Source organism: Podarcis muralis, chromosome 5 (assembly GCF_964188315.1).
Source record: "Podarcis muralis chromosome 5, rPodMur119.hap1.1, whole genome shotgun sequence".
Taxonomy (NCBI): domain Eukaryota; kingdom Metazoa; phylum Chordata; class Lepidosauria; order Squamata; family Lacertidae; genus Podarcis; species Podarcis muralis.
The window spans coordinates 25,944,728-25,971,979 of record NC_135659.1 but is presented as its reverse complement, the minus strand read 5'-3'; the positions used below and the strand labels follow the sequence as shown (position 1 = coordinate 25,971,979).

At 41.9% G+C, this 27,252-nt stretch overlaps 1 protein-coding gene across 2 annotated transcripts; it reads left to right on the top strand.

Moving 5' to 3' along the window:
- Nucleotides 1–58: 58 nt before the first annotated feature.
- On the top strand, nt 59–27,252 carry SLC35A3 (solute carrier family 35 member A3). 2 transcript variants are annotated; one of them, XM_028732685.2, is made up of 8 exons: nt 59–205; nt 11,088–11,292; nt 12,098–12,252; nt 12,366–12,488; nt 15,723–15,894; nt 18,227–18,345; nt 19,454–19,587; nt 25,022–27,252. In XM_028732685.2, the coding sequence occupies exons 2-8, from the start codon at nt 11,106–11,108 to the stop codon at nt 25,110–25,112; spliced, it is 981 nt and encodes a 326-aa protein (XP_028588518.1). In that variant the 5' UTR covers nt 59–205; nt 11,088–11,105; the 3' UTR covers nt 25,113–27,252. The 2 variants fall into 2 exon arrangements, with proteins under 2 accessions (XP_028588518.1, XP_077784567.1); XM_077928441.1 differs by lacking the exon at nt 59–205 and adding an exon at nt 5,376–5,702.

Below are 27,252 nucleotides of genomic sequence, written 5' to 3'. Positions count from 1 at the left end.
GGAAGTTCACCCTGGAGGAGCGCGGGGTTTCGGCAAGCGGCCTCGGAGAAAGGAAGGGCCGTCCGGGGCGCTGGGAACCGAGCGGGCGGAGCCGCGGCTGCAGCCGGAGCGTTGTCGGGGCGGGACCGGGAGTGGATGGCGGCGGCTGGTGGGGGGGAGAAAGCAGCACCCGGAAGGGAAGCGCGCCAGGCTCCCCGCGCGGCAGGTGAGGATGGGAAGCGAAGGAGACCCGGGCGGGAGGGAAGGGCAGCTCCTCGCCGAGGGAGGCAGCGGGAGGAATCGGGACCCGGAGGGGATGCGAACCTGGAGGAGGCGGGGCTCTTCGGGGTGGGGGCGGCTTGGCTTTCAAGCACCCCCCACCCCATCCCCGAGGGATTGGGCTCTCCGAGCATGTGCAGAGTGCATGTGCAGAGTGCCGTCCCGCCCAACCGCAACCAGAAGCAGCGAGCCCGTTCTGACGCTTTGGGATCGCGGCGAGGAAAGGAAAGTTTCGTGTTCTCTCCTTCGCCTTGCGCATTGCCCTCAGGAGTCCCTCGAGGAGCTTTGATTTTTTTTCAGGATAAAAGATGGGCTTTTTAGCTGGGAGGCAGCTCTCAGTCGGTGATGCATGAGGCCCCTGATCTCAGGGTGAAGGGTTCAAGTCCGAGATTCCCGCGCCGCGGGGGGTTGGACTAGATGACCCCCCGAGGTCCCTTCCAACTCTGCAGTTCTGCGATTGGTGCGGTGGGTCAACGTGTCTGGCTGTTGGGGGTTTGAGGCCACCCAGGGACCGCTGTGGGCTGCATTCCTGAGTTGCAAGGGGGTTGGACTAGATGACCCCCGAGACCCCCTCCGGCTCTGCAGTTCTGTGATTCTTGTTTTAGAAATATCTGGTGTCAAGGAAAGCGACCACTGAGCTTAGAATTGGCTAGTTAAGCTTGAGGCTTACAAAATTTTAAGGAGTCATTTGGATCATTGATGCCTGAAGTTAAGAGACATCCTGCCATTCCTTGGTGCCTTATGCCACTCCTGCCAAATAGGTTGCCTGCTTGTTGGTGGGCTCAACTTGAAGGGCTATTGAGAAACAAATTTATTACTATTGTGCATCGAGTTCTTTGGACACTCAGATGGCCTGGATTGCAGTAACTTGTACTTTGGCAAGCGAGGAACACAGGGAGACATGGCAGTTAATTAGAAACAACAGCAACTCCTCTATGGTTTTATTTAACAAGTTAATGTTAGTTTGTTGCAAGCCAGGAGCATGTAGCCCAGGGGTGTAGGTAGGTAAAGAACTGGGTTTTGAGGGAAAGTTTGAAGCTTAACACTGGGAAAGATGCAATGAAAAAGAACTGCCATTCCTTTCTGGAACTCCCAGAATTACTACACTTGTATTAATTCAGTTTACACTGTACCTAAGGATTAATGGCACATTTGTCCAAATCTTAGGAGAAGTGCAGTGTGGTCTCACTGAGCTTTACTCTCAAGAAAATATGTATAGGTGTATAGGATTGCAGCCTAAAGTTACTATATGTACTTCTCCAGCTGGCACCTATCACTATATTATACAAAGAGAAAATATGGAGTGACATTTACACAATGAAAACCTTGTATGTACTATTTATGAATAAAGAGAGGGAAACGATTCCATTTACTCTTGCCACAGAGAGTTGGACACAGGAACTCCTAAGTCAATATCAAACTCTTGCTTCTCTGTGTGTGCACAGTAACAGCTAATCTGTGGAGTAATGTAAACCTATGAGGCCCAGAATTTCCTGGTTTTGCCAGGATTCTGGTTTTGCGCTCTTCCTTATTTGATATCTGAATAGCAGCCATCTAATCACACCTTTGTGTATTGTGTCAGGGAATTTCTATTTGGCAGGGAGGAGTAGAGGAGGCTGAAGATGTATCACATGTTTTACAGGTTACAGCCTGACTCTCTACATTGCCTCTTTGAAAGGTTTTCCCACACAGTTAGGTTGTACTATTTCCAGAAGTATTAAAAGCACGGTGAAACAGGTTTCTCATAGCCTCCCTGGTAATTGAAATTTGGTGGCGGGGGGAGACAGTGATCTTGGAAAGTATCCTAAAATATCTGTGTCTTTGTAGAAATACTATTGAAGGGAAACTGGAGGATTAATAAATTGAATTTGATTTTTGATTGTTGAGCAAGAACTAGAAAACATAACAGGAGGGTGAAAGAGGATGTCAACTGGGAGATAATAAATAACTTGGTGGCTTACAAAAGGAAGGCAGTGGTACGGTTAAAAAAGGGTGAGGTAGACAGAGGGCATATTGGGATCTTGTGTGAGTTGCAGTAGATCTGCATGGGTTTCCAATTCCCAATTGTTTAACGATAGCAACAGCAAAATGACTTTTCCAGCTCAGTTAGACTGCTGAAATGAAGAAAAGTTGTAGTAACTAGGAGTGGACTCTGGTGCAAAAGAAAGTAAGCTCTTTTCTAGTAGTCCTGTGCATGCAAACAACCGTTTTATGTCTCTTGCACCTGACTCTGGTTGGTAATCTTTTGATTCTAGGAAGAGACAAAATAGTTCAGCAAGCCTGAACTCTGCCCACCTCTGAGTTAATCAAGCTAATAATTTCCTACAAATGTTAGTACCACTGCTACTGTCATCAGTCTTTGAAAAACACATCTACCTTTGCCAAGTGCTTTGTTGAAATAACTATGGATGAGGTTGCATCACAGCTTAAGCTGTGTGAGATTTGCGTCACACCTTGAAATGGGTGGGATACCCTTTTCTGCTTTGAGCAGTGAATAAATCTTTATTTACATGGCTGGTGTGGTGCTTTTTAGATAGTTGTGAGTATTACTACTGCTGGAAGTGTGCGTTGATGTGATGTTTTGGACCACAACTCCCATCCTCTTGCAATTTAATTTAGGTGATAGCAAGTAGAACAGGAAAACTGAGGGCATTTATTCCTTCACAAATCCTGCTTTTCTGCTTGAAAAATTGCTCAAGGCACTTAACAATTGTGTTTGCGTGTTTTTAAGTGATTATACAACTTTTTTAAAAAAAAATACACAATCGAAACAGACAGGCAGCAGGGCAGATAAACAAGCCAAACATAACAGAATAATAAACTTGACTAGATTTCTTCTATCTTCACACTATGAGACTGGAACATCAGTCTTAATTAAAAAAAAAATGCATTCTGGTTCAGGAGAAGCTTTCGAAATAATTAAATAAGTGAAGGGTTCTGTTCTCAAAGAAATGGATACCCTGCCCCCCCCCCCCCGATTTTCTTTTATGGCCTGCTTCAACAACTTTTGACAATGTGAAGGGGAAAGTTGTAATTCTCTGCAAAGTACTTGCGAGTGAGGTCTGGCGTTGGAAACACTGAACTAGAGAGAGGTTTGAACAAACAGAACTATGTTTACATTGATGGGTGTAGACCATGGGTAGGTAAACTAAGGCCCGGGGGCCAGATCCGGCCCAATCGCCTTCTAAATCCGGCCCGCGGACAGTCCGGGAATCAGTGTGTTTTTACATGAGTAGACTGCCCTTTTATTTATAACGCATCTCTGGGTTTTTTGTAGGGCCTGCCTGGTGTTTTTACATGAGTAGAATGTGTGCTTCTATTTAAAATGCATCTCTGGGCTATTTGTGGGGCTTAGGAATTCGTTCGTATTTTTTCCCCAAAATATAGTGCGGCGCCCCACAAGGTCTGAGGGACAGTGGACCGGACTCCTGCTGAAAAAGTTTGCTGACCCTTGGTGTAGGCCAATGTGGTTGGTGCATGTGCTGACTAGCCTTTATTCATACCCTGAAGCATTGTGAGGAATTTAAATGGTGACTCCAAGCTGCCCCGAGGTTGGGGCAAAGTTTTTCAACCTTTTTTGGGTCCACAGCTCCCTTGACCAACTACATTCCTTCTGCAACACCCCTATGGGGCTCAGGAGCTCAGTTATGTCACCCCTTGCCTGCAGAGCCAGCAGCCCTCTCACCCATTTTCAAATACTCTCCCTTGTAGAGTGTTCCCTCAGCCTCCTCTCCTTGGGAGTCCTCTGGGCAGCCACTGCTGCCGCCCCCGGTCTCTGAGCTGCCTCCCCTGCCCCAAAGAGAGGTGCCTCCTCACATTGCCCCACAGAGGCCTGGAAAGTACCCCCTGGCCAGCCCCAGAGGCACCATTCGCCTGGGAAGCTTGTAGCCAGGGCTGCTGCAACAAACAGCCCCACAAGACTTTGGGAGGCAGAGACGCAAGAGGGCATCAGAGGAAGGGAGGGAAGAAAAGAGGGACAGAGACCAGGGTTGCCCGCAGCACCCTTGATCATCATTCAAGGCACCCCAGGGTGCCACAGCACCCTGGTTGAAAACCACTGGGTTAGGGGAGCACTGATGATACAGCTCACCACTAGGTAACTCCATTGGTTGGCTGGTGAGTGTTCAACTGATGTAGGATGGGCCCAGGGGCTGAAACCGTGCCAAAGACCCAGTCAATGCTGCAGCCAGCCCAGATTTAGCCTATTATTATAAGGTGGGCAAACACATGCACCGCACTCACAGTACCTTTACATTCAAGGTTTTATCTTCTAATCTGAATCATCACAGTTCCGATTTTAATTCCTAACCCATAAGGCTTAAATGTTTGTAGTGCAATCCTATGCATGCCTGCTCAGGAATAAGTTCTGTTGAGTTCAGTAGGACTAGCCATAAGTGTGTTCAAGGTTGCAGGCTTTCAGCCTTAGTTTTTTAAAAGTCTCCCTTGGCTAATTTGTTCTGTTGCCCAGTAGTTTCTACAAATAGGAAGGTTTCCAGCGTAAAACCCCTGTGTTAAAACCTGAGCCCATTGCTTTTTGCCATCATATCCACCCCCTCAAAAAACCATTGGTAAAATATTTCTTACATTGTTTTTGACAAGGTTATAGATATTTAATATTTACCCCCAAAATTATACTGCTGAATATAATAAAAGTGCACCACATCCTCTGCTGCTGAGCAAAACTCCATTCATTTTGGTCTTTCATGTACCATGCACTGTTCTAAAGGAGCAAATGAGGTTATCAACCTGCGTCTTAGAAACATTTTGTAGTTGTCCATTTCCACAGACACACAGCAGGGTTAAACCTTATGTTGAAAGTTTCTATGTTCGTAAATATTTAGCGTATATAAAGTGCTTCGTGAAATTCAGTCTCTGTTTTGAAGATCTTTCGCCTGAGATTTCTTATCTAGAGGAAACACGATATTTAAATAAATATCTCCAAACAGGCTGCGCTTTGCAGCGTGCTTAACAGTGAGTGGTTTATTGTTTCAGTGGAATGCGTAGAGTATTGCTAGTTACACAATTTCTGACACGTCACTTGTCTTATAGGCAGTGTTAGGTACAGCATAGCATTGAAGGTGCTTTTCTGTGTGCAAGGTACTTAAGTGTCCACATGAGGAATCAGTCTTTTGGAGTCACCTCTTTGACTTAGAAAAACGTTTTCCCTACAAGAAAATGAAATCATTTTGCATATGCTACAAAGCTTGGTGTTTGCTGAAGAAGAACGACAGCAAGCAAAATTGGCATATAGCAAGCTGATGCTACACAAAACTTGGAAATCTAGTGCTTTCTTCTAAGATAGCTTGGGAAGAAAATGTGGCATGGAACTTATCAACTGATACCTGATGGGTCATTCTTCTCCAGCAAGGTTGACTGAATAATTCTATGTGCCTAACATTTCAGTTTATGAAATGGCAGCTAACGGAGAGAAGATTATACTTGAAGTTAGTATATCTCTATGGTTTGTTTTGGTTTTTTTAACCATTTTCTACCGTATATGTTTTTATTAAGAATGCTCTTACGAAAATATATAACAGTGCTGAATATGTTGGGGTTTTCTTGTTGGCTGAACTCTTAATGGGGGTGAGGATCCAAAGAGCGACTTCTGGTATGCCAAAGGAATTAGGTATGTCAGATAAATTTTTTTGGGCCCACCCTTCAAATAATAGATCTGCATGCTATATTGCAAACCACTTTTGAAAATCCCCTTAGTTTCAAAAGTGGTTTGTATGTGGCATAGTTGTTTTTCTCTTTGATTACCATAAGCCCAAAATCTACTTGAACATGCAGAATTAGTCCTGAGCCATTTAAGGCTTTATAGGTCAAAACCAGCACTTTGAATTGGGCCCAGAGACTAATTGGTAGCCAGTGCAGTCGAACCAGGATCAGTGTAATATGCTCAAACCGTCTTGCTCCGGTGAGCAACCTGGCCGCTGAATTCTGCACCAGCTGAAGTTTCCGAACCATCTTCAGAGGCAGCCCTACGTATAACGCATTGCAGTAATCTAACCTTGAGGTTATCAGAGCATAGACAACAGTAGTTGGGCTATCCCTGTCCAGATAACTGGGCCATCAGCCGAAGCTGGTTTGACATAAAAGTTGAGAAACTTGTCGTTCAGGAGAAACAGCCACCTGTCTTCTGTTGGACTTGTTTATTAGGCCATAGTTAGCAGCTCGTATGTTAAGGTAGTTCATGAAAATTTAAATTGGTATTTCTTTCTGGCTTGTATTTTATTTAGTTGTTCAGATGTTATACAAATATAAAATGTGTGCAGGAGAATTCTAAGAACAGTTAGACGTGTCCTTTTCACTTCCAAGACATTTGTGCAAAACTAAAAATGCTGCTCAGTGTGAAATACGTCTGTCTTTGAATTGAAATGTTACAAATGTACAAATTCATTTATGCCTTGCCCCATCCCAGAGTGTCAGGATGCCTTACAATATTGTAACTCCTCCTTCCTGTGGGCTTATTCCTATCTTATTCCCTTACAGCTATTTCTTCTAATCCTTGAACAGTTTTTTTTAAATCGTTCTCATTCCCTTTTGTCCTAGTCAGATTAGCATTTCTTCACCTAAGTTTCCATAAGCAACTCATACAGTTTCATGAAATAACGCTTTCTGAGCTCTCCCGCTTTCATTTGACACTGAAATCAAGGCTGGGTCTGTTCCCAAATCACCCTCTTCTTGGGTACCAGGCATCCATTAGGTTCCTAAATGTGGCATCATCTACAATAGAAAAGGTGTAAAGAAAAGGTGAAATTGGTCACAGATGCAATGGAAAGTCACCTAGCTGTAAACTTCCTTCCTTCCTTCTAGTCTTAGTGACAGCTACTACCACTTTGTGGTATAATCCTCTATCCCAAACTTTGGTTTTCAGCTCTAAATCCACATTGCTCCGGAAAACTTAAGGCAAGAACCCATCAGATATTTTTCTTTGAAATGTCATTGGGAAATAAGCATTGTGGGACATTAAGTTCACATTTGACTAAGACTGCAGTATTCAGTTGATCGATATATTAATCAGTTTAAAAAAAACCTTTTGGTCAAGAAAAAAGTTGCTGGTTATCTGGGCAGCAGATTAAAAAAAACTTTATTATTTTAATATTTGCTTAGAAATACTGAGTTTTACATATATATCTCAAATCAATTTACAAAACTTAGTAAAAACCATTAAGAACAGTGTAAAAAAATAAGAAAAGATGGATTTAAAAGACAATACAAAACAGACAGCCCTGGCAGAGATCTGTTCAGCCAACTGGGAAAGCTTGTTGGAGCAAAAAGGCATTTTAATTGCTTCCGGAAAGTACAAATAGTGGGAGGCATTTATCGCATCTGGGATTTCTTCTCTGGGTTACCAAAATAAGAGGCTATTCAGCATCCTTGACTGGCTAGCAAGTAATAGGAGCTTGCTGAAGAGGTAGCACCTGACCTTTTTATGCCTTCATAATTTCCTGCCCTCCGAGCCAATGTGGACAGGGCAGGTTGAGGGGTTGAACAGCTTGGGCGAACATCTATTATTATTATTATTATTATTATTATTATTATTATTATTATTATTATTATATTTATACCCCACCCAATTGACTGGGTTGCCCCAGCCACTTCATGCGATGTTAACCATATAATTAGTTATATAATAACTTCCTGTGGCTTTATGGTATGGCTTTATGTTTTTGTTGCTGTAAACTGCTTTGCTGTATAAATATTTATGATACAACGGTATACATTTTTTTAAAAAAAGGAATACGTAAATACCTTTATGAGGGCCGACGAAAATGTCACAACATTTTGGCAAGCTTGCTCTTTGTAAGGTGAAAAAAGCTGGTTTAATGCTAAGTGAAGGATGTCAGCTGGAGACAAAATAAGAAAGGAAGCGGTATGGGAGGGGAAATTATGGACATATGTTGGCAACAGGAGCAGGAAACCTGATTTTAAGAAATTGTATTAAATTTAAGTAATTTGGTTTGATTTGTTATAATTTGGAAAAATAATTAAAATAATTAAAACCTTTTGGCAAGCTTGTGAGTTCTGCACAACTCTTCATCAAACATGGATGGGGGGGGGTGGAATGAGAAAAGTTTTGTGGGGTTTTTTTAAATACAAAAAATTGTGATATTAGAGCCATAAGGTCAGAGGTGTAAGCTCTGTTCCGAGATAAAGATGGCAGCCAGAATAAGTTTCTCTCAGGTGCTACACCCCAAAGAGCAATAGCTCTCTATTGTGGGATGATAAATCCTGACATGTAACTCAGATCTGCCCTGTACCTTGAACAAAACAATCAGATTCCAAGATAAGTAGAAAGCAGAAGTAAAGAAAAACAGGGGCGTCTTTATCTTGGTGAAATTGGAGATTAAGTTTGAATAATGTACTAGTTAAGAGAGAAGCAAAATAGTGCAGTATAGCCTAGTTGCCGATGAAGATGTAACCCTCAAAAGTCAAAGTGTTTGTATCCTGAATCAGGATACAAATACAAATCAGGTTGTGTCCAACTAAATTCTACTCAAATCAGACCCATTGAAATTAATTGGGAGTGGGTTCCTTTTATCATCTGATCATGCAGTTGTAAACATTAGCTAATTGGCACTGAAGGCAGCCAAGTTAGTGTTCCTGGCCTTCCAGGATAGTATCGCAGGTCTTTTCATTCCTTTGTGTACCATGTCTCCAAAGGCCTGCGTTGATCCCCAGAGAAACTTAAATTTTGTTCTGCTGCAACAGGACGCCAGCAAGGTCATTGTCAAAGTATAGATGCCTTTGACAACCTTTCGAGTAATCTGTAGAAGTTACCTCAGCAGACTGAGGGGCCTATTTGGCGAGCCTGAGAGTGGATTCCTCTCCCTCATTGATTCCAGCAGATTAAATTTGGATATAGTTGTCCATGGCCCCCAGCCTGGCTCCGACAATTTGTATAGCTTTATTGTGTATTAAGGGCACGATATTTGTATAGCTTTATTGTGTATTAATGGCAACCCTGATAAAGTCTACATTGGGGGGGGGGGGGAGTACGCTCCAAAATCTGCTAGTTTAACAGTATGCTCCTGTTAGTATGGAACTACATGAGACAACGTCAGGCCCAAATATTCATGCGCACACAGCACTCTAGTAAAGTTGTATGTCAGACCCTCAAAGTGTCCCTATTTTCCAGGGACAGTCCTGGATTTACAGAAGTTTTCTAATTTGATCCTGGAATGTCCTACTTTTCCTTAGGACATCCTTATGGAGGGTATGGATATGCCCCCCCCTCCCAGGAATAAGTAACCTTACAACCTTTAGAAGATATCTGAAGGTAGCCCTGTATAGAGATTATTTTTTTAAAAAAAAAAGTTTAATGTTTTATTATGTTTTCATATATGTTGGAAGCCTCCCAGAGTGGCTGGGGCAACCCAGTCAGATGGGTGGCGTATGATGATACTACTACTACTACTACTACTACTACTGATGATTGATGATGGAATAAGGTAAAGGTAAAGGGACCCCTGACCATTAGGTCCAGTCGTGGCCGACTCTGGGGTTGCGACGCTCATCTCACTTTCTTGGCCGAGGGAGCCGGTGTACAGCTTCCGGGTCATGTGGCCAGCAGCCTCTGGTGAACCAGAGCAGCGCACGGAAATGCCATTTACCTTCCCGCCGGAGCGGTACCTATTTATCTACTTGCACTTGATGTGCTTTCAAACTGCTAGGTTGGCAGGAGCAGGGACTGAGCAACGGGAGCTCACCCCGTCGTGGAGATTCGAACCGCTGACCTTCTGATCGGCAAGTCCTAGGCTCTGTGGTTTAACCCACAGAGTCACCCGCGTCCCTGATGATGGAATAGGGCACCTGTATTTTCAGTGGAGAAATGTTGGAGGGTATGGTATGTGTGTAAATGTGACTTCCAGTGGGGGGAAAGAAAGGCGCTGAAACCTTCAGATACAGAAGAATAGCCGCCAGCTCTTGAAAAATCATGATGAAATTCTAAAGGTGTGTAAAAGAGTAGGTTGGAGTTTCCTTTTACACAGTTCTGACTTTCTAAGCAGCTTTTGCTATGCCCCATTTTCAAATGGGGAACCTGTGGCCAGACCAATGTTCTTGGACTACAACTCACATCAGCCCCATAGGGAAGGATGATGGGAACTGTAGTCTAAGTTCCCTATTCCTGCTTTGACATTCAGTGCTTGGTCTTTTCCATAGCTTTCACCAGCAGTGGAATTCTTCACTGCCACACAGACTGTTTTGTTCCAGCAGGCTTTGTATTAGCGTTGGCATTTGAAGTGGACTCTGTTACTTCCTTGCTGTGCTACTTTGATTGTTTTATTGCATGATGAATGTTGTTGGCTGCACTGAATACTACTTTAGTAAGTGGAAAGGCAGGTTATAAATAAGAATCACCCATCTGTTAGTTAATTTGTAAAATAAACATCCCATGTAACATGGGGTGGTTTTTTAACTACCTGCTGATTTGTGAGTATTTAGTTTAAGAAGCCACATTTGTTTTTCTTAACTGTCTTCAAAATGCTTCCTGCTTTTGAGTAGCTTGAAGTTTTAATTGGGAATTGACAGGCGGCTCAAAGAAAAACCCACTGAGCAATAGTCCTTAAAGCAAGTGGCAACAGCCAAAGTAAGCAAAAACAAGGTATTGTTCTGTTGCATTGGCTCAGCACTGCCACTATAGACCATTTGTTCTACCTGTAATGCAGTGGCTTCATTTTAAAAAACTTGGTTCGTTACTCCTTGACTTCAGAGACTTCTTTTTGTACTGAAAGCAATTCCTAAACAGGCTTCAATATATTATTTTACTCAGTAGTCCCTGTTTTACATTTGATATATATGTTTTCTGTTCTTTTTTTCCTCAGGAAAGCGATAGTCAAGCGATGTCTACCAACTTAAAATACCTTTCCTTGGGGATTTTAGTCTTCCAGACAACTAGCTTGGTTTTGACCATGCGGTATTCAAGGACACTGAAAGAAGAAGGACCTCGTTATCTATCGTCGACTGCAGTGGTTATTGCTGAGCTTTTGAAGATCACAGCCTGTATTTTGTTGGTTTACAAAGACAGCAGTAGGTGTCTGCTATTTGTTTGTTTGTTTATAATGAGGGGGTTAATACTTTTTTCAATACAAGGTGGGACCTTTAGCAAAATATTGCATTGTATCCTCCCTCCTAAATGAAATGTTCCTGTTCAGTGTTGCAGGAACTCGTCTTCCTAAAAAAAGAAAACTCCACTCTTCTTCTCACACCTACCTATCTTTTGTTTCCCCAACTGTATTCCACAACTACTGAGCATGCTTAGACCTCATTGGGCTGGGGGTTTTTTTTTGGGGGGGGAGCAGTTTGACCTCTTAATCTTGTTTGTGCGTGTGTAAAAAAAACCAAAAAATTCCACGTCTTGTAAACCTTAGGTTTTCCCATCCACAATTATAATATTCTTCTTGTTTTTGCTACAATTCTGTTGCCACAATTCTGTTTTTGCTACAGTTCTGTTACCACTCATCACCTGAATTAACTATTAGAAATGTACGGAATTGTATTTTGGACACAGCAACAACTTCTTCATTTTGCTGCCAGTGTTCCTAGTGCTGAAGAGATGAGTTAGATGTCTTCATCAGCAGGAACTAGATATTGCTATATCTTAATCGGGACAAACCATTGTCAGCTTTGCACAGTTATGCAATGAAGACGCCGCAGAAAACCCATTGCTGTAAATGGACATTAACTACATAGCTATGCAAATTTTTGCTTAGGAATGTCATGTTTAAAAACAAAGCTCTAAAAGTTTTTAGCAAAAAAGCTCATTATAATTAATAGGCCACACTAATCTGTTTCTAAACTTACAAGGAATTTATTATCCTCTCTTTTTGCATAGAGTGCAATTTACGATCTCTGAACAGAGTGTTGCATGATGAAATCCTTAATAAGCCTATGGAGACACTTAAACTGGCTATTCCTTCTGGGATTTACACACTACAGAATAATCTCCTGTATGTTGCCTTGTCAAACCTAGATGCAGCCACTTACCAGGTATGGTATGCTTTTGAGGAGTTTGCTGTTGCTTGTTTGTCTGTTTGTTTTTAAAATTGTGCACACAAATAATGAATCATTAATCAAAAGTCATCTTGATTTGGTCTTTTCAGGTCACGTATCAGCTGAAAATTCTTACCACTGCGTTATTTTCTGTGTCCATGCTCAGTAAGAAATTAGGTGTGTATCAATGGCTTTCATTAGTGATTTTGATGGCTGGAGTTGCATTTGTACAGGTAAATATTAACATAAACATACTCCTGAATATTAAAAGTGTAGATCTTATTTGCTTTACTTCTTAATACCTGGGGTAATATCCAGTGCTTTAAAAAAATAAAAATGTTTAGGGGTACTTTCATTATCCTACTCATATTAAAATACTGCCCCTCAATGAGGCCAAATTTAGATTCACAAAATGTTTAGGGGTATGAGTACCCTTGCATCTCCGTAGAAAAAAAGCACTGGTAGTATCCAATGAAGGACTTTTGGCCTCACAGTGGAACATCCCTTCTTTCTCTCCCTCTGTGCCCCCTAAATCTGTTCTGGAAGGATTGTTTTTTTATTGATATGTATAAATGAGAGAATAGGGGTGGAATCCTTATTAAATGTTGATTCCCAGATCAGTTTATCCATTAACTGCAGATGCTGTCAGCTGAGAAATGAGACAATACAGAGTACAGTGGTACCTTGGGTTAAGAACTTAATTCATTCTGGAGGTCTGTTCTTAACCTGAAACTGTTCTTAACCTGAAGCACTACTTTAGCTAATGGGGCCTCCTGCTGCTACAGCGCCACCGCCACCACGCGATTTCTGTCCTCATCCTGAAGCAAAGTTCTTAACCTGAGGTACTATTTCTGGGTTAGCGGAGTCTGTAACTTGAAGCGTCTGTAACCCGAGGTACCACTGTACAAGACACAAAATCATAGCCCCAGTAAAATATCAAAGAAGATCCAAGAGACTTTAAAACATTTAAATATTTGGGCACTTGCTTGGTAATAAATGTATTGGTACCTTCTAGGAACATGTTCAGAAGGGTGTTTTAAGATTGGCCAGGAAGGAGTCTCATAATAAGATATATTGTGTGTTCTCTATTCTGCTGATAAAAACTGTTGTAAAAGAACACATGAAGGATAGTTTTGACATGTTGCCTACGGACTGAGCCCCACTAATAATGGTGTTTCTTTCCGGGATCATGCACATTTGCACAGTCTTCCTAAGCCAACGTTTGGCTTGGCGTGTTGTGTGAAGCAGATCAATAGGTGCAACAGAACCTCGGGATCCATTTCATGTGTTTGAACTTGGTTGCAGTGAAGTTGGGCAAACTCTTTTCTCTGTGTTCGTGTCAAAAAATCCATAATTGGATAGTAAAGGTAAAGGGACCCCTGACCATTAGGTCCAGTCGTGGCCGACTCTGGGGTTGCAGCGCTCATCTCGCTTTACTGGCTGAGGGAGCCGGCGTTTGTCCACAGACAGCTTCCGGGTCATGTGGCCAGCATGACTAAGCCGCTTCTGGCGAACCAGAGCAGCGCACGGAAACGCCGTTTACCTTCCCGCCAGGGCGGTACCTGTTTATCTACTTGCACTTTGACGTGTTTTCGAACTGCAAGGTTGGAAGGAGCTGGGACAGAGCAATGGGAGCTCACCCCGTCGCAGGATTTGAACCGCTGACCTTCTGATCGGCAAGTCCTAGGCTCTGTGGTTTAACCCACAGCGCCACCCGCATCCCCCATAATTGGATATTAAATGGCAAAAGAGGAATAAAGAAATAGAACACAATTGCAATCAGCTCTTTTGTCAATAAACGTCCCTCCCTGGATCTCTGCTTGTGATTCACTCATATATACCTTCAGGGTGCACTGAACTCCTGATTAATTGAACAGTGATAAGCAGATGGTGATGCTGCAGAGCAAAATGGGCCAAATGTTCACAACTCTTTTGGGCACTGTTTAATAATCTTGTTATTTTGGAAGGAAGTAGCAGAATAAATACTGTCCTAAACATATTTCACATGTTCAATTTATGCATGCTGTTCTGGGATACGATCCTGAGATATAGGCCATGTCACCAGTAAATGTACCTAGCTCTTTAGGGGCACCACTTACAAAACATAGAATTCAGTGCTCCCAGTGTTGAGCATCTGTTGAAGGACTTGCTGGATTAGTTTTTGTTGTTGTTGTTATTTCCTGCACATTTGGCTGGGGTTCCCCAGCAACTCTGGGCAGCTCACAGCATATATAAAACATTAAAAACTTCCTGATACAGGGCTGCCTTCAGATGTCTTCTAAAAGTTGTGTAGTTTTTTATGTCCTTGACATCTGAAGGGAGGGCATTCCACAGGGAGGGCGCCACTACTGAGAAGGCCCTCTACCTGGTTAGGTAACACACAAACAGCATTTAATAAAATAGTAAACCTGAAAAACCCCAAAATGCTTCAGAAGACTGGGTTAAGAACTAGATGTGTTTATTAGCATGCGTTATAGCACAGTTCTGTTTGTGTTTGTTTGGAAACATGGCTCTCTGTATTCAGTAAGGCTTAGTCTCAGGTAAACATGCTTAACGTTGCAAATGTGCAGCCCAGTCCAAAGCATGTTTTCTCGGAAGTCACAATTAAGTGTCCACAGGGATGCAACCTTGAACTACCAGCACATGCACACTTATATGAGAGTTTGTCTCACTGAGATACGTGGGACTGGCTTCTGCATAAACATCAGGGCAGCCTGAATATGTTTAGAGCCACAAACCAAAAAGTTGCCCAAACAAAATGGTGGGCATTAATTTGGGTGGAAATATTTATATTTTTTAAATGTGAAGGACTATGCCTAGGCATGGGATGCGGGTGGTGCTGTGGGTTAAACCAGAGCCTAGGACTTGCCGATCAGAAGGTTGGCGGTTCGAATCCCCGCGACGAGGTGAGCTCCTGTTGCTCAGTCCCTGCTCCTGCCAACCTAGCAGTTCGAAAGCACATCAAAGTGCAAGTAGATAAATAGGTACCGGTCCGGCGGGAAGGTAAACGGCGTTTCCGTGCGCTGCTCTGGTTCGCCAGAAGCGGCTTAGTCATGCTGGCCACATGATCCGGAAGCTGTACGCCGGTTCCCTTGGCCAATAAAGCGAGATGAGCGCTGCAAGCCCAGAGTCGGTCACGACTGGACCTAACGGTCAGGGGTCCCTTTACCTTTACCTTTATGCCTAGGCATGCAACTTTTAAAGGGACTTATTAAAAACCCAATTCTATTGTCAGTACAGTTTGATTCACTGCAAACTTGGAATGCCATCAATAGCTGCTCATGGGTATAAAGATGTGAATAAGGACTAAACAAGAGCTGGATGGGAAATGTTTCTGGTATTTCATTGCCTCTTTTCGCTTCTTGTCAGCAAGAACAAAGCACAAACTTCTGCCCTACGTTAAATTCTATTTGGCAACCTGTTGTACGATATTAATATACATGTTTTATTTTGCTCGTTTCGTTTAGTGGCCATCAGATTCACAAGAAGCAGCCACTAAAGAACTCTCAGCAGGATCACAATTTGTAGGCCTTATGGCAGTACTCATAGCCTGCTTTTCAAGTGGATTTGCTGGAGTATATTTTGAGAAAATCTTGAAAGAAACAAAACAGTCAGTATGGATCAGGAACATTCAGCTGGGTGAGTCTTGTTTCGAGAGAAACACAGAACGGAGATTCAGATTTCCAGCAGAATCTAATCAGAGTACCTCAACATGCTTTTGTGTAATTAAATTGTTACAGAAGCATATGCCAAATTTGCCATTAACTTTGCTAACAGGAACTCTATAAACGCTGCATCCTGTTCGGAATACAATTGTTGTTCATTTAACGTCTGAGTCAGCTTGTTTTGTTTGATTTGATATCATCTAATGGGTGCTAAATACGGTGGCTGAGATCCAAACCACAGTGCAACTAAAATTCTCTTTTAGGGGATTTTTTAATGCTTTGTCATTTTCCACGAGGGTCCTCTGTTTAAAGATTACAAAGTCAAACACTCCGTCTGAAGTGTCGCAAGTTCACAGGCAAAACTAAGATAAGACTTTGGATCCTGGCTCATGTATTGTACTAGAACTAGATTAAATTTGACTACGTGTTTCCAATTTAAAGCATAATCCTAATGTGGCAGTTATTTATGCTATGCCTTTATTTTAAAAATAAACTGGAAATATCAAGTTTCCCTGCAAACATTTTCTTGATGAATATTTAAATCCCTCCTCCTGTGTCTGTAACAGAATTGTGTAATAAAAACACACATGAATTCCTTTTGTTTAAAACAAAATATATCATTTCTCAACAACTGATTACAGGATTATGGACTGCCATTTTAAAAATATGATTGCATGTATATTTGTAGAGATATATTATGAACCTGTAGAAAAGCTCCTCTCCAGTTCATAGGTTAGATCTGAATTGACTGTACAATTGTGCTATGAGACCTCATGTTAGCAGTTGAATCCATCCTTATTAATTTTGCTAATTGCCTTTCTCCTAAATGCACTCAAGGCAGCATTGAAAAATCCAGTATTGGTTACACAATAAAATAACTATAACAGTAAAATGTAACTGCAATTTTTTTAAAAGCACAGGAAAATAGAAATGCATTTACAGTATGATTGCATTTTGCAAGAGGGTTTGGTTCCAAGGGTTCAGCGGACACAGAAAAACGCATATATATTGAAATTGTTAGAACTGACCCCACGCGAGCATCCCTGACATTCTGGAACCCATGCACCGAGAAAGACAGAGAATTTTAAAGCAGAGGCTCATATTTTTATTCTGTTTATTTATTTTAAACTGTATACGCCAGCTTTCTTCACAAGCAACAATTGGCGCACCACTTTCCTGTAACAAATTGCTCCCAAAGCAAATAATAATAATAATAATAATAATAATAATAATAATAATACCCTGCCCATCTCGCTGGAGTTCTCCAGCCACTCTGGGCAGCTTCCAACAAAGATTAAAAATACATTAAAACATTAGTCATTAAAAACTTCCCTAAACAGGGCTGCCTTCAGATGTCTTCTAAACGTCAGATAGTTGATTATCTCTTTGACATCTGATGGGAGGGCGTTCCACAGGGCGGGTGCCACTACCAAGAAGGCCCTCTGCCTGGTTCCCTGTAACTTCACTTCTTGCAGTGAGGGAACTGCTAGAAGGCCCTCAGCGCTGGACCTCAGTGTCTGGGCAGAATGATGGGGGTGAAGACGCTCCTTCGTGTATATAAAACAGAAAAGCAATGATTGATAAAATAGTTTGCAGCTAATAAAAATGCAAAAACGTAGGCTCAAAATGAAGAACTCCGTAGCTTCAGAGCAAAATAGTCTTTTCAAAAGGGGAAACTCTTAAAAGTGACAGACTCACAAATTAAAAGCTTGCTTTAATAAATACATTTTCAAATCTAAGGGGAAAGGCATTCCTTTTGACAGATAGGCTGTGAGCATGTTGTTTAGGGCTTTAAATATCATAATATCCTGCTCTGGGTGGGCGCCAGTTTCAACTGTCGCGGGCTGAACACCATGCCCAGGGTGGCGAGCAGTTATGTTCCAGCAGCCAGCTGGCATAAATTCCCTGGCAAGCCACATTGCAGGGCAGAACAGCCTACCAAGTCTAAAGCTCAAACTGCCCAATCATGGGCAATCAATAGGGTGACGCTTGGTTGGTGGACCTGGGCGAGGGAGTTCCCACTCTGGTCTGGCGGCTAAGGATAAAAAATCATAACAAAGGCCTTGAACAGGAGAGGCAGCCAGTTTACTTTCTACCTATGTCCAGCACCTGCCAGTAAACGGACAGAACTTTATACTAGTTGTAAACACCAGGACATGATTTGGGATTCCCCACATGGAGCACATTAATTGACGCAGGAGGGGACCAACCTGCGTTTCTACATTCAGGTGAATTAAGAGAGTTTCTTCTTTTATGTTTGCCGTTCATTTCACTGTGCTTTAAAAAATCCGTCTCGTCTTTTAAAGGATTTTTTGGCAGCATATTTGGCTTGATGGGCGTCTACATTTATGATGGGGAACTTGTATCGAAGAATGGATTTTTTCAAGGTTACAACCAGCTCACCTGGATAGTCGTCATTCTGCAGGTAATGCATCCAGAATTACATTTTACACAAAAACCAGCAGAGCTTATTCTCTCGCAGGATAAACATGTCAGTTTTCTGGGATAAGTACTGCTGCATCTTATTGAGGAGGGTCAATTATCTTTACAGTGGTACCTTGGGTTAAGTACTTAATTCGTTCCGGAGGTCCGTTTTTAACCTGAAACTGTTCTTAACCTGAAACACCACTTTAGCTAATGGAGCCTCCTGCTGCCGCCGTGCCGCTGGAGCACGATTTCTGTTCTTATTCTGAAGCAAAGTTCTTAACCTGAAGCACTATTTCTGGGTTAGCAGGGTATGTAACCTGAAGCGTATGTAACCTGAAGCATATGTAACCCGAGGTACCACTGTGTTCAGTTCAATTACTAGTTTAAAATACTTTGACTTATTAAACAGCCCCCCCCCAATCAGACATTATTTTTCCTAAACTGAAATATACGTAAGTTGGCAAATTCCACCACCAAATCAAACTTCTAACACAAAGCATAATGTCTCTTCTAAGACGGTGCCTTTTGTGACATGTGCAGGTGTCATCTTATAAGAGTTTCATTTTTTACTTCAGATTATTCATATGCAGATTTAATTGACAAAACCCCAATTAATCAACTAACTTTTCTTCATTCAGTTGACAGCCCTATTATTAATGTAATATAATTTTGAACTTCCTCACCCTACATTATGGGTAAGCAAACTAAGGCCCGGGGGCCGGGTGTGGCCCAATTGCCGCCTAAATCCGGCCTGTGGACGCTCTGGGGATCAACGTGTTTTTACATGAGTAGAATGTGTCCTTTTATTTAAAATGCATCTCTGAGTTATTTGTGGAGCATAGGAATTTGTCCTTCTCCCCCAAAATATAGTCCGGCCCCCCACAAGGTCTGAGGGACAGTGGACTGGCCCCCAGCTAAAAAAGTTTGCTGACCCCTGCCCTACATGTTAGTGTTAACAAATACCTATTTATTGCAATACTTACAAAAGCCCTAGGGGAGGTGCCGTCTTTGAAAAGACAGCCTTCCATTTTCTTTGCATGGTAAGGAAGGCCTCTTCTTTGAAGTTTTCAAATATGATGACAACTTACTTTTCAATGTTTTGTCAGGCACTTGGAGGCCTTGTCATAGCTGCTGTTATAAAATATGCAGACAACATTTTAAAAGGATTTGCAACATCTTTGTCTATTATACTGTCAACATTAATCTCATACTTCTGGCTGCAAGATTTTGTCCCTACAAGGTAAGAGTACGTTATATAAATAACTTGAAATTTGCGTCTCAATTGATTTTAAGTAAATTTAACTGCTTAGGTTAGTACACACTCTAAATACTTTGCAATAGGATGCAGCCTTTGTATTTTATCGTGGAGAATGGTGGTTGTTATGCGGATTACAAAATATAGATTCTAGGTATGTCTTTGAGTTAACATCTTACATCAAAAACCTGACAGTACCTAACTATCGAAGGCTTTTCACCAAAGCCAGACTGAATGTCTTCCCCTCTGCAGTGCTGGATGGTAGGTTGAGAGGAGTTCCCTACCAGGACAGACTTTGCTCGTGTGCTCAAGACATCGATTCCATAAATCATATTTTGTTACATTGTGCGAAGTATGAGCAGGCCAGGGCTGAACTGATACTACCCTTGCTGGTGCCTTTCCCGGGAAAGTCAGAGGCTCACTATGTCAGGTTCCTACTGGAAGACCGGACAAAAGCCAGAACGTTGGCAGTGGCAAAGTTTTTATCGGTGGTTGCAAGAACAAATGAGCCCTATAGTCCAAACAAAGTGCTTGATTAACCTGGAGGTAGGCTGTATGAACTCTGTATTGATTTGTAATGTTTTGTTGGTCTCTGGACCGTAATAAAGTTTGTTGTTGTTGTTGATTCTAGTCGGAGTCTATCAAAGGTTATAATATGCACATTTTTGGTCGCTTGTGTCACTATTTCAGTACCTTTTCACATGCTTCTTTCTAACCGACTCAGTTTTTATGCCTGAATTGCACTGATTTACTTCATTAAACTGACTAGACTGTTCTTGGTGTTAAGCTAGACATAAACTCTGCAGTTCTTGTGTAGTCTGGTGATGCACATTTTTTAAAAGTTAAGACCGAATTGCTGGGACATGAGTCTTATCATGACCACAGCCTTCAGGGAGAGGAGATATAACCCTTCTCTCCCCAGCAACATGACGAACCCCCTGCTCCTGCAAATGTCGCAACTCATTTCCCTCCATGTTGCGATTCCAATAAAAATTGCTCCCCCAGTTTATTATTAATTAGTTAATTTTTTTGAAAAAGAAAAACTCCAAGCATGGCTGTTAACTATGCAACTGAAATATTTTTTAATTTGGACCTTAATTTCAGTGGGTTTATTCTGAGCCAAACATACTACTTTTCGTTTCCGCTAAGATCAACATATGCAAAGAGTAATGGTCACAGTGTTTTACTTTTTAGGGAAGGAAATATGAAATTAAGGCATTTTAGACTACTTCCATATTAATCTGGACTCAAATATTTTTTCAGGGTGATTCTTTGAAATAGGTGGCATATATCTTTATGTAAAACCATACAGTGGTGCCTCGCAAGACAAAAAGAATCCGTCCCGCGAGTCTCTTCGTCTTGCATTTTTTTCGTCTTGCGAAGCAAGCCCATTAGCGGATTAGCGCTATTAGCGGCTTAGCGGGCTTAGCGGATCAGCTGATAAGCGGCTTAGCGGCTTAGCGGATCAGCTGTTAAGCGGCTTAGCGGCTTAGCGGCTTAGCGGATCAGCTGTTAAGCGGCTTAGCGGATCAGCTGATAAGCGGCTTAGCGGCTTGGGAAAAGGGGGGCGGAGGGAAAAAACCCTGCAGAAACTCGCAAGACAAAAATGAAGCAAGCCCATAGGAAATTCGTTTTGCGAAGCACCTCCAAAACGGAAAACCCTTTCGTCTAGCGGGTTTTCCGTCTTGCGAGGCATTCGTCTTGCGGGGCACCACTGTATTATGAATTTGTGTCCCCCCCCCCAAAAAAAACCTTCTTTGTGAGTTTCATTGAATACAGAGGAACTTGATTACAAGTACATATGGTTCAGATAGCAACTGTAAGACATTTAAAAGAGCTCTACCTCTTTCCCCCTCAAAAAAAATATCTCTGTATCTGCTGTTCCTGATTTTGTTTAGTGTTTAAATCTGAGGTGCTATCCGCAAGATCTACAATAAGTAAAGTTACAGTTCAACCAGAAGCCCATTATTAATAGCTCAAACATTAACTCAGATAAGGAAAATGATCAAATTCAGTATGCCAGAGTGCAAAACACCTAGCTGAGTCGGCTTTGGTTTGCTACTAATTTTCACTGGTATATAACATTCAAGTAACACAGTCATACCTTGGTTCTCGAACAGAATGCGTTCCGGGAGACCGTTCGACTCCCAGAACTGTTCGAAAACCAAGATGCGGCTTCTGATTGGCTGCAGGAGTATCTTGCAGCCAATCGGAAGCTGTGGAAGGCACACTGGACGTTCGGCTTCTGAAAATTGTTCGAAAACCTGAACACTCACTTCTGGTTTTTGATTGTTCGGGAGTTCCAAGGTGTTTGGCAACCAAGGTAGGACTGTATATATTTTTGAAACCAATATTCACCATCTGTTGCTGGACTAATGTTGGGCATCCTGAGTTCAAATTCAGTACATACTCAGGTACAGTGGTACCTCGGGTTAAGAACTTACAGTGGTGCCCCGCAAGACGAATGCCTCGCAAGACGAAAAACTCGCTAGACGAAAGGGTTTTCCGTTTTTTGAGTCGTTCCGCAAGACGAATTTCCCTATGGGCTTGCTTCGCAAGACGAAACGTCTTACGAGTTCTTGCGAGTTTGTTTCCTTTTTCTTAAAGCCGCTAAGCCGCTAATAGCCGTGCTTCGCAAGACGAAAAAACCGCAAGACGAAGAGACTCGCGGAACGGATTAATTTCGTCTTGCGAGGCACCACTGTAATTCGTTCTGGAGGTCCATTCTTAACCTGAAACTGTTCTTAACCTGAAGCACCACTTTAGCTAATGGGGCCTCCCGCTGCTGCTGCGCCGCTGCTGCACGATTTCTGTTCTCATCCTGAAGCAAAGTTCTTAACCCGAGGTACTATTTCTGGGTTAGCTGAATCTGTAACCTGAAGCGTCTGTAACCCGAGGTACTACTGTATCAGTATTTGCCTAGCAATTGTAATCAAACTGTAAACGAACTAAACAACTAAACTAAACAGTGGGGATTAGGTGTTTTTCAGAAAGTTTAATGGTGATTAGACACACAAATGGCATGCCCATTTAAAGCCCTCCAAAGCCTCACCCAGCAGGGTCAACATAGATTAGGCTTTTATTGATGGAGATTGTTGCCCATCTATCTGCTCCAAGTTCCATGGTCCAGCCACTTCTTGTGCAGATTCTTTTCCACTGCTGAACTGTGCCAGTTCTGTTCATCAGATGTGAAAAGCTCAATTTGATGTCATTCAGTGTGAGCAAGTCTGAGTCCTGTTTTTCCTCATGGAAAAGCAGTTCCTTCAGCAAAAGTGTTTTTGTGAAAACCTCTTTGGGGATTTTTGCAAGCCCCGAATCAGTGACTTTGTCTGCTTGTATGACTATCACTGGTGTGTCAGGATTTCTGTTTAGAGAACTGCTATGGCAACCAAACTGCTGCGCTATCCTTACAAGCATACAATATTGTCTCCCGTTTATGATGGAGGGAGGAAGATTTTGGGCCTAAAGTTTCTTGCTGCTCAGCTGCAATTTCATGTGCTCTATCAGGTAAGAACAGGGGCGATCGACACGTTACACCATCTGGTAGAATGAAGAAAAGATCTATCATCTTCTCCTTTAGAATGGGAGCCAGGGAACAAGGAGGGCACTATTGATAGTGCACCTGCAACGGTTTCCCTTGTTTGACACTCAGGATTGTAGCTCAGTAACAGAGTAGTACATGCTTTTGATGCAATGATCTCTATTACAATCCTTGATGGTGTAACGTGTTGATCACCCCTGTTCTTACCTGAAGGCTGTGCCAGTGGCGTAGCATGGGTTGTCAGCACCCGGGGCAAGGCAAGTAATTTGCGCCCCCTAACCCTCGCTCTCTCTCCGCACCGCATGGCACTCCTGGCACCCCCCCTCCACAGTGGGCGGCGACCCGCCGGCTCGGATCGGATTCGCACAGCCAGCACTGCAGTGAGAGAGAGAGAGAGAGAAAGAGAGAGAGAGAGAGAGAGAGAGAGAGAGCGCCAGGTAGGGGCAGAGAGCTGCGATTGCGAGCACCCCCCCCATGTTGCACCCGGTGCGGCCGGCCCCCCTGCACCCCCCACGCTACGCCACTGGGCTGTGCTACAGCACATGAAATTGCAGCTGAGGAGCAAGAAACTTTAGGCCAAAAATCTTCCTTCCTCCATCATAAACGGGAGCCAATATTGTACAGTGGTACCTCGGGTTACATACACTTCAGGTTACAGACTCTGCTAACCCATAAATAGTACCTTGGGTTAAGAACTTTGCTTCAGGATGAGAACAGAAATCGTGCTCCGGCAGCGTGGCGGCAGTGGGAGGCTCCATTAGCTAAAGTGGTGCTTCAGGTTAAGAACAGTTTCAGGTTAAGAACGGAACTCCGGAACGAATTAAGTACTTAACCCGAGGTACCACTGTATGCTTGTAAGGATAGCGCAGCAGTTTTGTTGCCATAGCAGTTCTCTACAGAAATCCTGACACGCCAGTGATAGTCATACAAGCAGACGAAGTCACTGATTTGGGGCTTGCAAAAATCCCCAATCCTCAGAGGTTTTCACAAAAACACTTTTGCTGAAGGAACTGCTTTTCCACCAGGAAAAACAGGACTCAGACTTGCTCACACTGAATGACATCAGATTGAGCTTTTCAGGTAGGATTCGGAAAAACCATTTATACCATTTATAAAACCCTGCTCCTGCCAGTCATTGATTGAGCTGGACGAGCCAACAGTTTGATTCTCCATTGAGCAGCTTCTTATGTTCCCAAGTTGAACATAAGTTGATTAGAATCTTTCCTTTCCTTATTTGCATACTTTTAAGAGAGAATATTAAAACACCAGCAGTGCGTTCAGTCAGAAACGGAAGAAAAATATTTAACTCCAATAGAAATATCTTAGAGCAGGTACATACTTGCCTGAATTTTGAAAGCCCACTCTTTTGATGGCCACAATTTTTTGATACCCTGAATTTTGATGCACACTTTTTCAGCCATTTTGAACCCCGCAGCCTACATATTGGACTTCTCAGTCTAAGCCACTGCCTTCCATGCCTGTGGAAGTATCCAAAGCAAAATAATGGCTTTTTTGTCCAATTCTCTCTCAGACAACATCATGAGACTTTAACAGTAACCATTTGCAAGCTGGGAAGTTCTGTCGTGTTGCCGTGCAAAAGTCTCATATTTGCTCACTGCATCTATTTAATAAGGCGCTATTTTATTTTATTGTTCCAGCTCCTTTGCAGACCTCTGTATGTGTCCTGGTGTTTCATTATATGACCAGGTTAAGAGAAAAGCCAGATATCTACTTGTAAAAAGAATGGGGAAATGGGAAAAGCAAAACTAACGAACATTTTGGTCATGAAATAAATACACTGAAGTAAATGATATCCAGTTTATGAATGTATATGGTCTTAAGTCTCTCTCTCCCCCCTCCCCTCTTTTTCACTTTCAGTGTTTTTTTCCTTGGAGCCGTTCTTGTAATAGCTGCTACATTCCTATACGGTTATGATCCAAAGCCTGCGGGGAATCCTATTAAAGCGTAGCAGATTCTTCAGTGCCAGCCCTTTTTTTTGCAAAAACTGTGCATTAAGGACCTCAAAATAATTATATGGAGGACCACCAAGCACTGGAATGGAAGAGTTTACATGGTATCTGAAGAATGACAACATATTAAAATAATGGTTTATGGGAGACCAAACTACAGAAAGACAGAAAACAGTATGTACCTCTGGAAACGAAGGAAGTCCTAGAACAAAACTTGAAGGGAACACGTTGCACCTAATACCTACAGTTAGAAATGCTTCCTGCTTGAACTCTGAGGTTAAATCAGAATTATTTACTGTATTTGACAGCTGCAGAAATTCCCTATGCACTCTTCTTGCAAGAGCACATGACATTTGTTGAATCATACCTTTTTTTCTTTTCTTTTTTTGCAAATTGACTGTTTCATCTTAGTATGTTTTTTTTTTAAACTTGCTGTATATTTGTAATGATCAAATCAAAGTGAAATAAGACTTGGTGCAACCATGGCGTTTCTGATTTGGTATTCCGATTTAAACCCCTGCAAAGTAGGATTGAATCGTTCTCATTTCAGACATTTTAAATAATTATATAGAAAGCTGAACAAGTAAACAGAAATTGGTGTTGGGAAACATATTTATACACATTTCTTACGGTCACGAGAAACCTTTTTGATAAGATTCCCAGAGAGGAAGAATTTGAATCCACAAATAATAAAAAGGATTAATCAGAAGTGTTGTAGGGTTCAGGTCACAACGTACGCTGCTGCAGCACTACCACTGAGTCTGACCAAAGGCTTCGTAAAATCAAATTGAAGAGGCATAGCTACCGTGCTTTCATTCAACAAAAGGCTATGATAGAGTGCCAGAGTTGGCACCAGATATGGATGTGTGTGTTCAAAGAGCAAATCCTTTTTATATAAAGATATAAAAGCAAAAAAAAAAAAAATCTTGTAATTACCTTACAGTGCATTTCATTGCTTCAAAATTTAATTTGAAAATATTTTAAACTGTATTTTTAAAATTAGCCATGGAAATGTTTAAAGGTATTATCGTTCCTTTTGGAGCCATGGTGATATCATGTGAATATACTGTATTATATTACAGAGCTTTAAAAAAACACACACACACTTAAGAATTATGTAACTGAGAGTGGTTTTTGTCCAGTCTTGTGAGGAATACATGCTAACTGTATTAATATTGATAACATTATTGTGCAATGGGTATAGGGCATCATTTCTTCTGGTACGAGGGATTGCCAAAGAATCTTCTTTCCTTCATCCTGGAATGGCTGGGCAAACCTTCTTGGAACACTTGTTACGGCTTAATATTGTGGGCAAATCTGGTGTTAAACTGCTTACGGTAACATATCAAAAGTAAGGAAATGTCTACAAAACACCCCACTTACACATCTGTGTAACAACCATGGTTCTTCTTGCCTTCTGCCCCAACATGTTTATAATAATAATAATAATAATAATAATAATAATAATAATAATAATAATAATTTATTATCTATACCCCGCCCATCTGGCTGGGTTTTCCCAGCCACTCTGGGCGGCTTCCAACAAAAGATTAAAAATACATTAAAACATCAGTCATTAAAAACTTCCCTAAACAGGGCTGCCTTTGGATGTCTTCTAAACGTCAGATAGTTGTTTATTTCTTTGACATCTGATGGGAGGGCGTTCCACAGATGTCAAAGAAATAAATGTCAAAGAAATGAATAGATGTTTCTGTGATGCTGCTAGGAGCCTCAGAGCACTCTTGTGATTCTCACAGCTACAATTCTATGGGTTCTTCGTGGGGAGCTATGAGTTACATTAATTTAATGTTCCTTTGCTCCAGAATTAGTCTATTAAAATATTTCAGAGCATAATCCCATGCATTTCTGCTCAGGTGCAAGTTCCCATTACATTCAGTGGGACTTTCTCCCAGGTAAGTGTGTATGGGATTGAAATCTCAAGTCCGTTAAGTCAAACCTAATCAAAGTGTCAGGTTAGTGCACAGCTTGCTTGCTTTTTTACGGTAAAGAATTAATTTACAGACGGTGCATTAATGATCGCTTTTCTGCAGCGTTTCCACTGGTAACGGTTCAAAGTGAAAGTAATTTATATTCCAAACATTGGCATTAGCAAAGAAATAAAGTGTTTATGAAAATAAA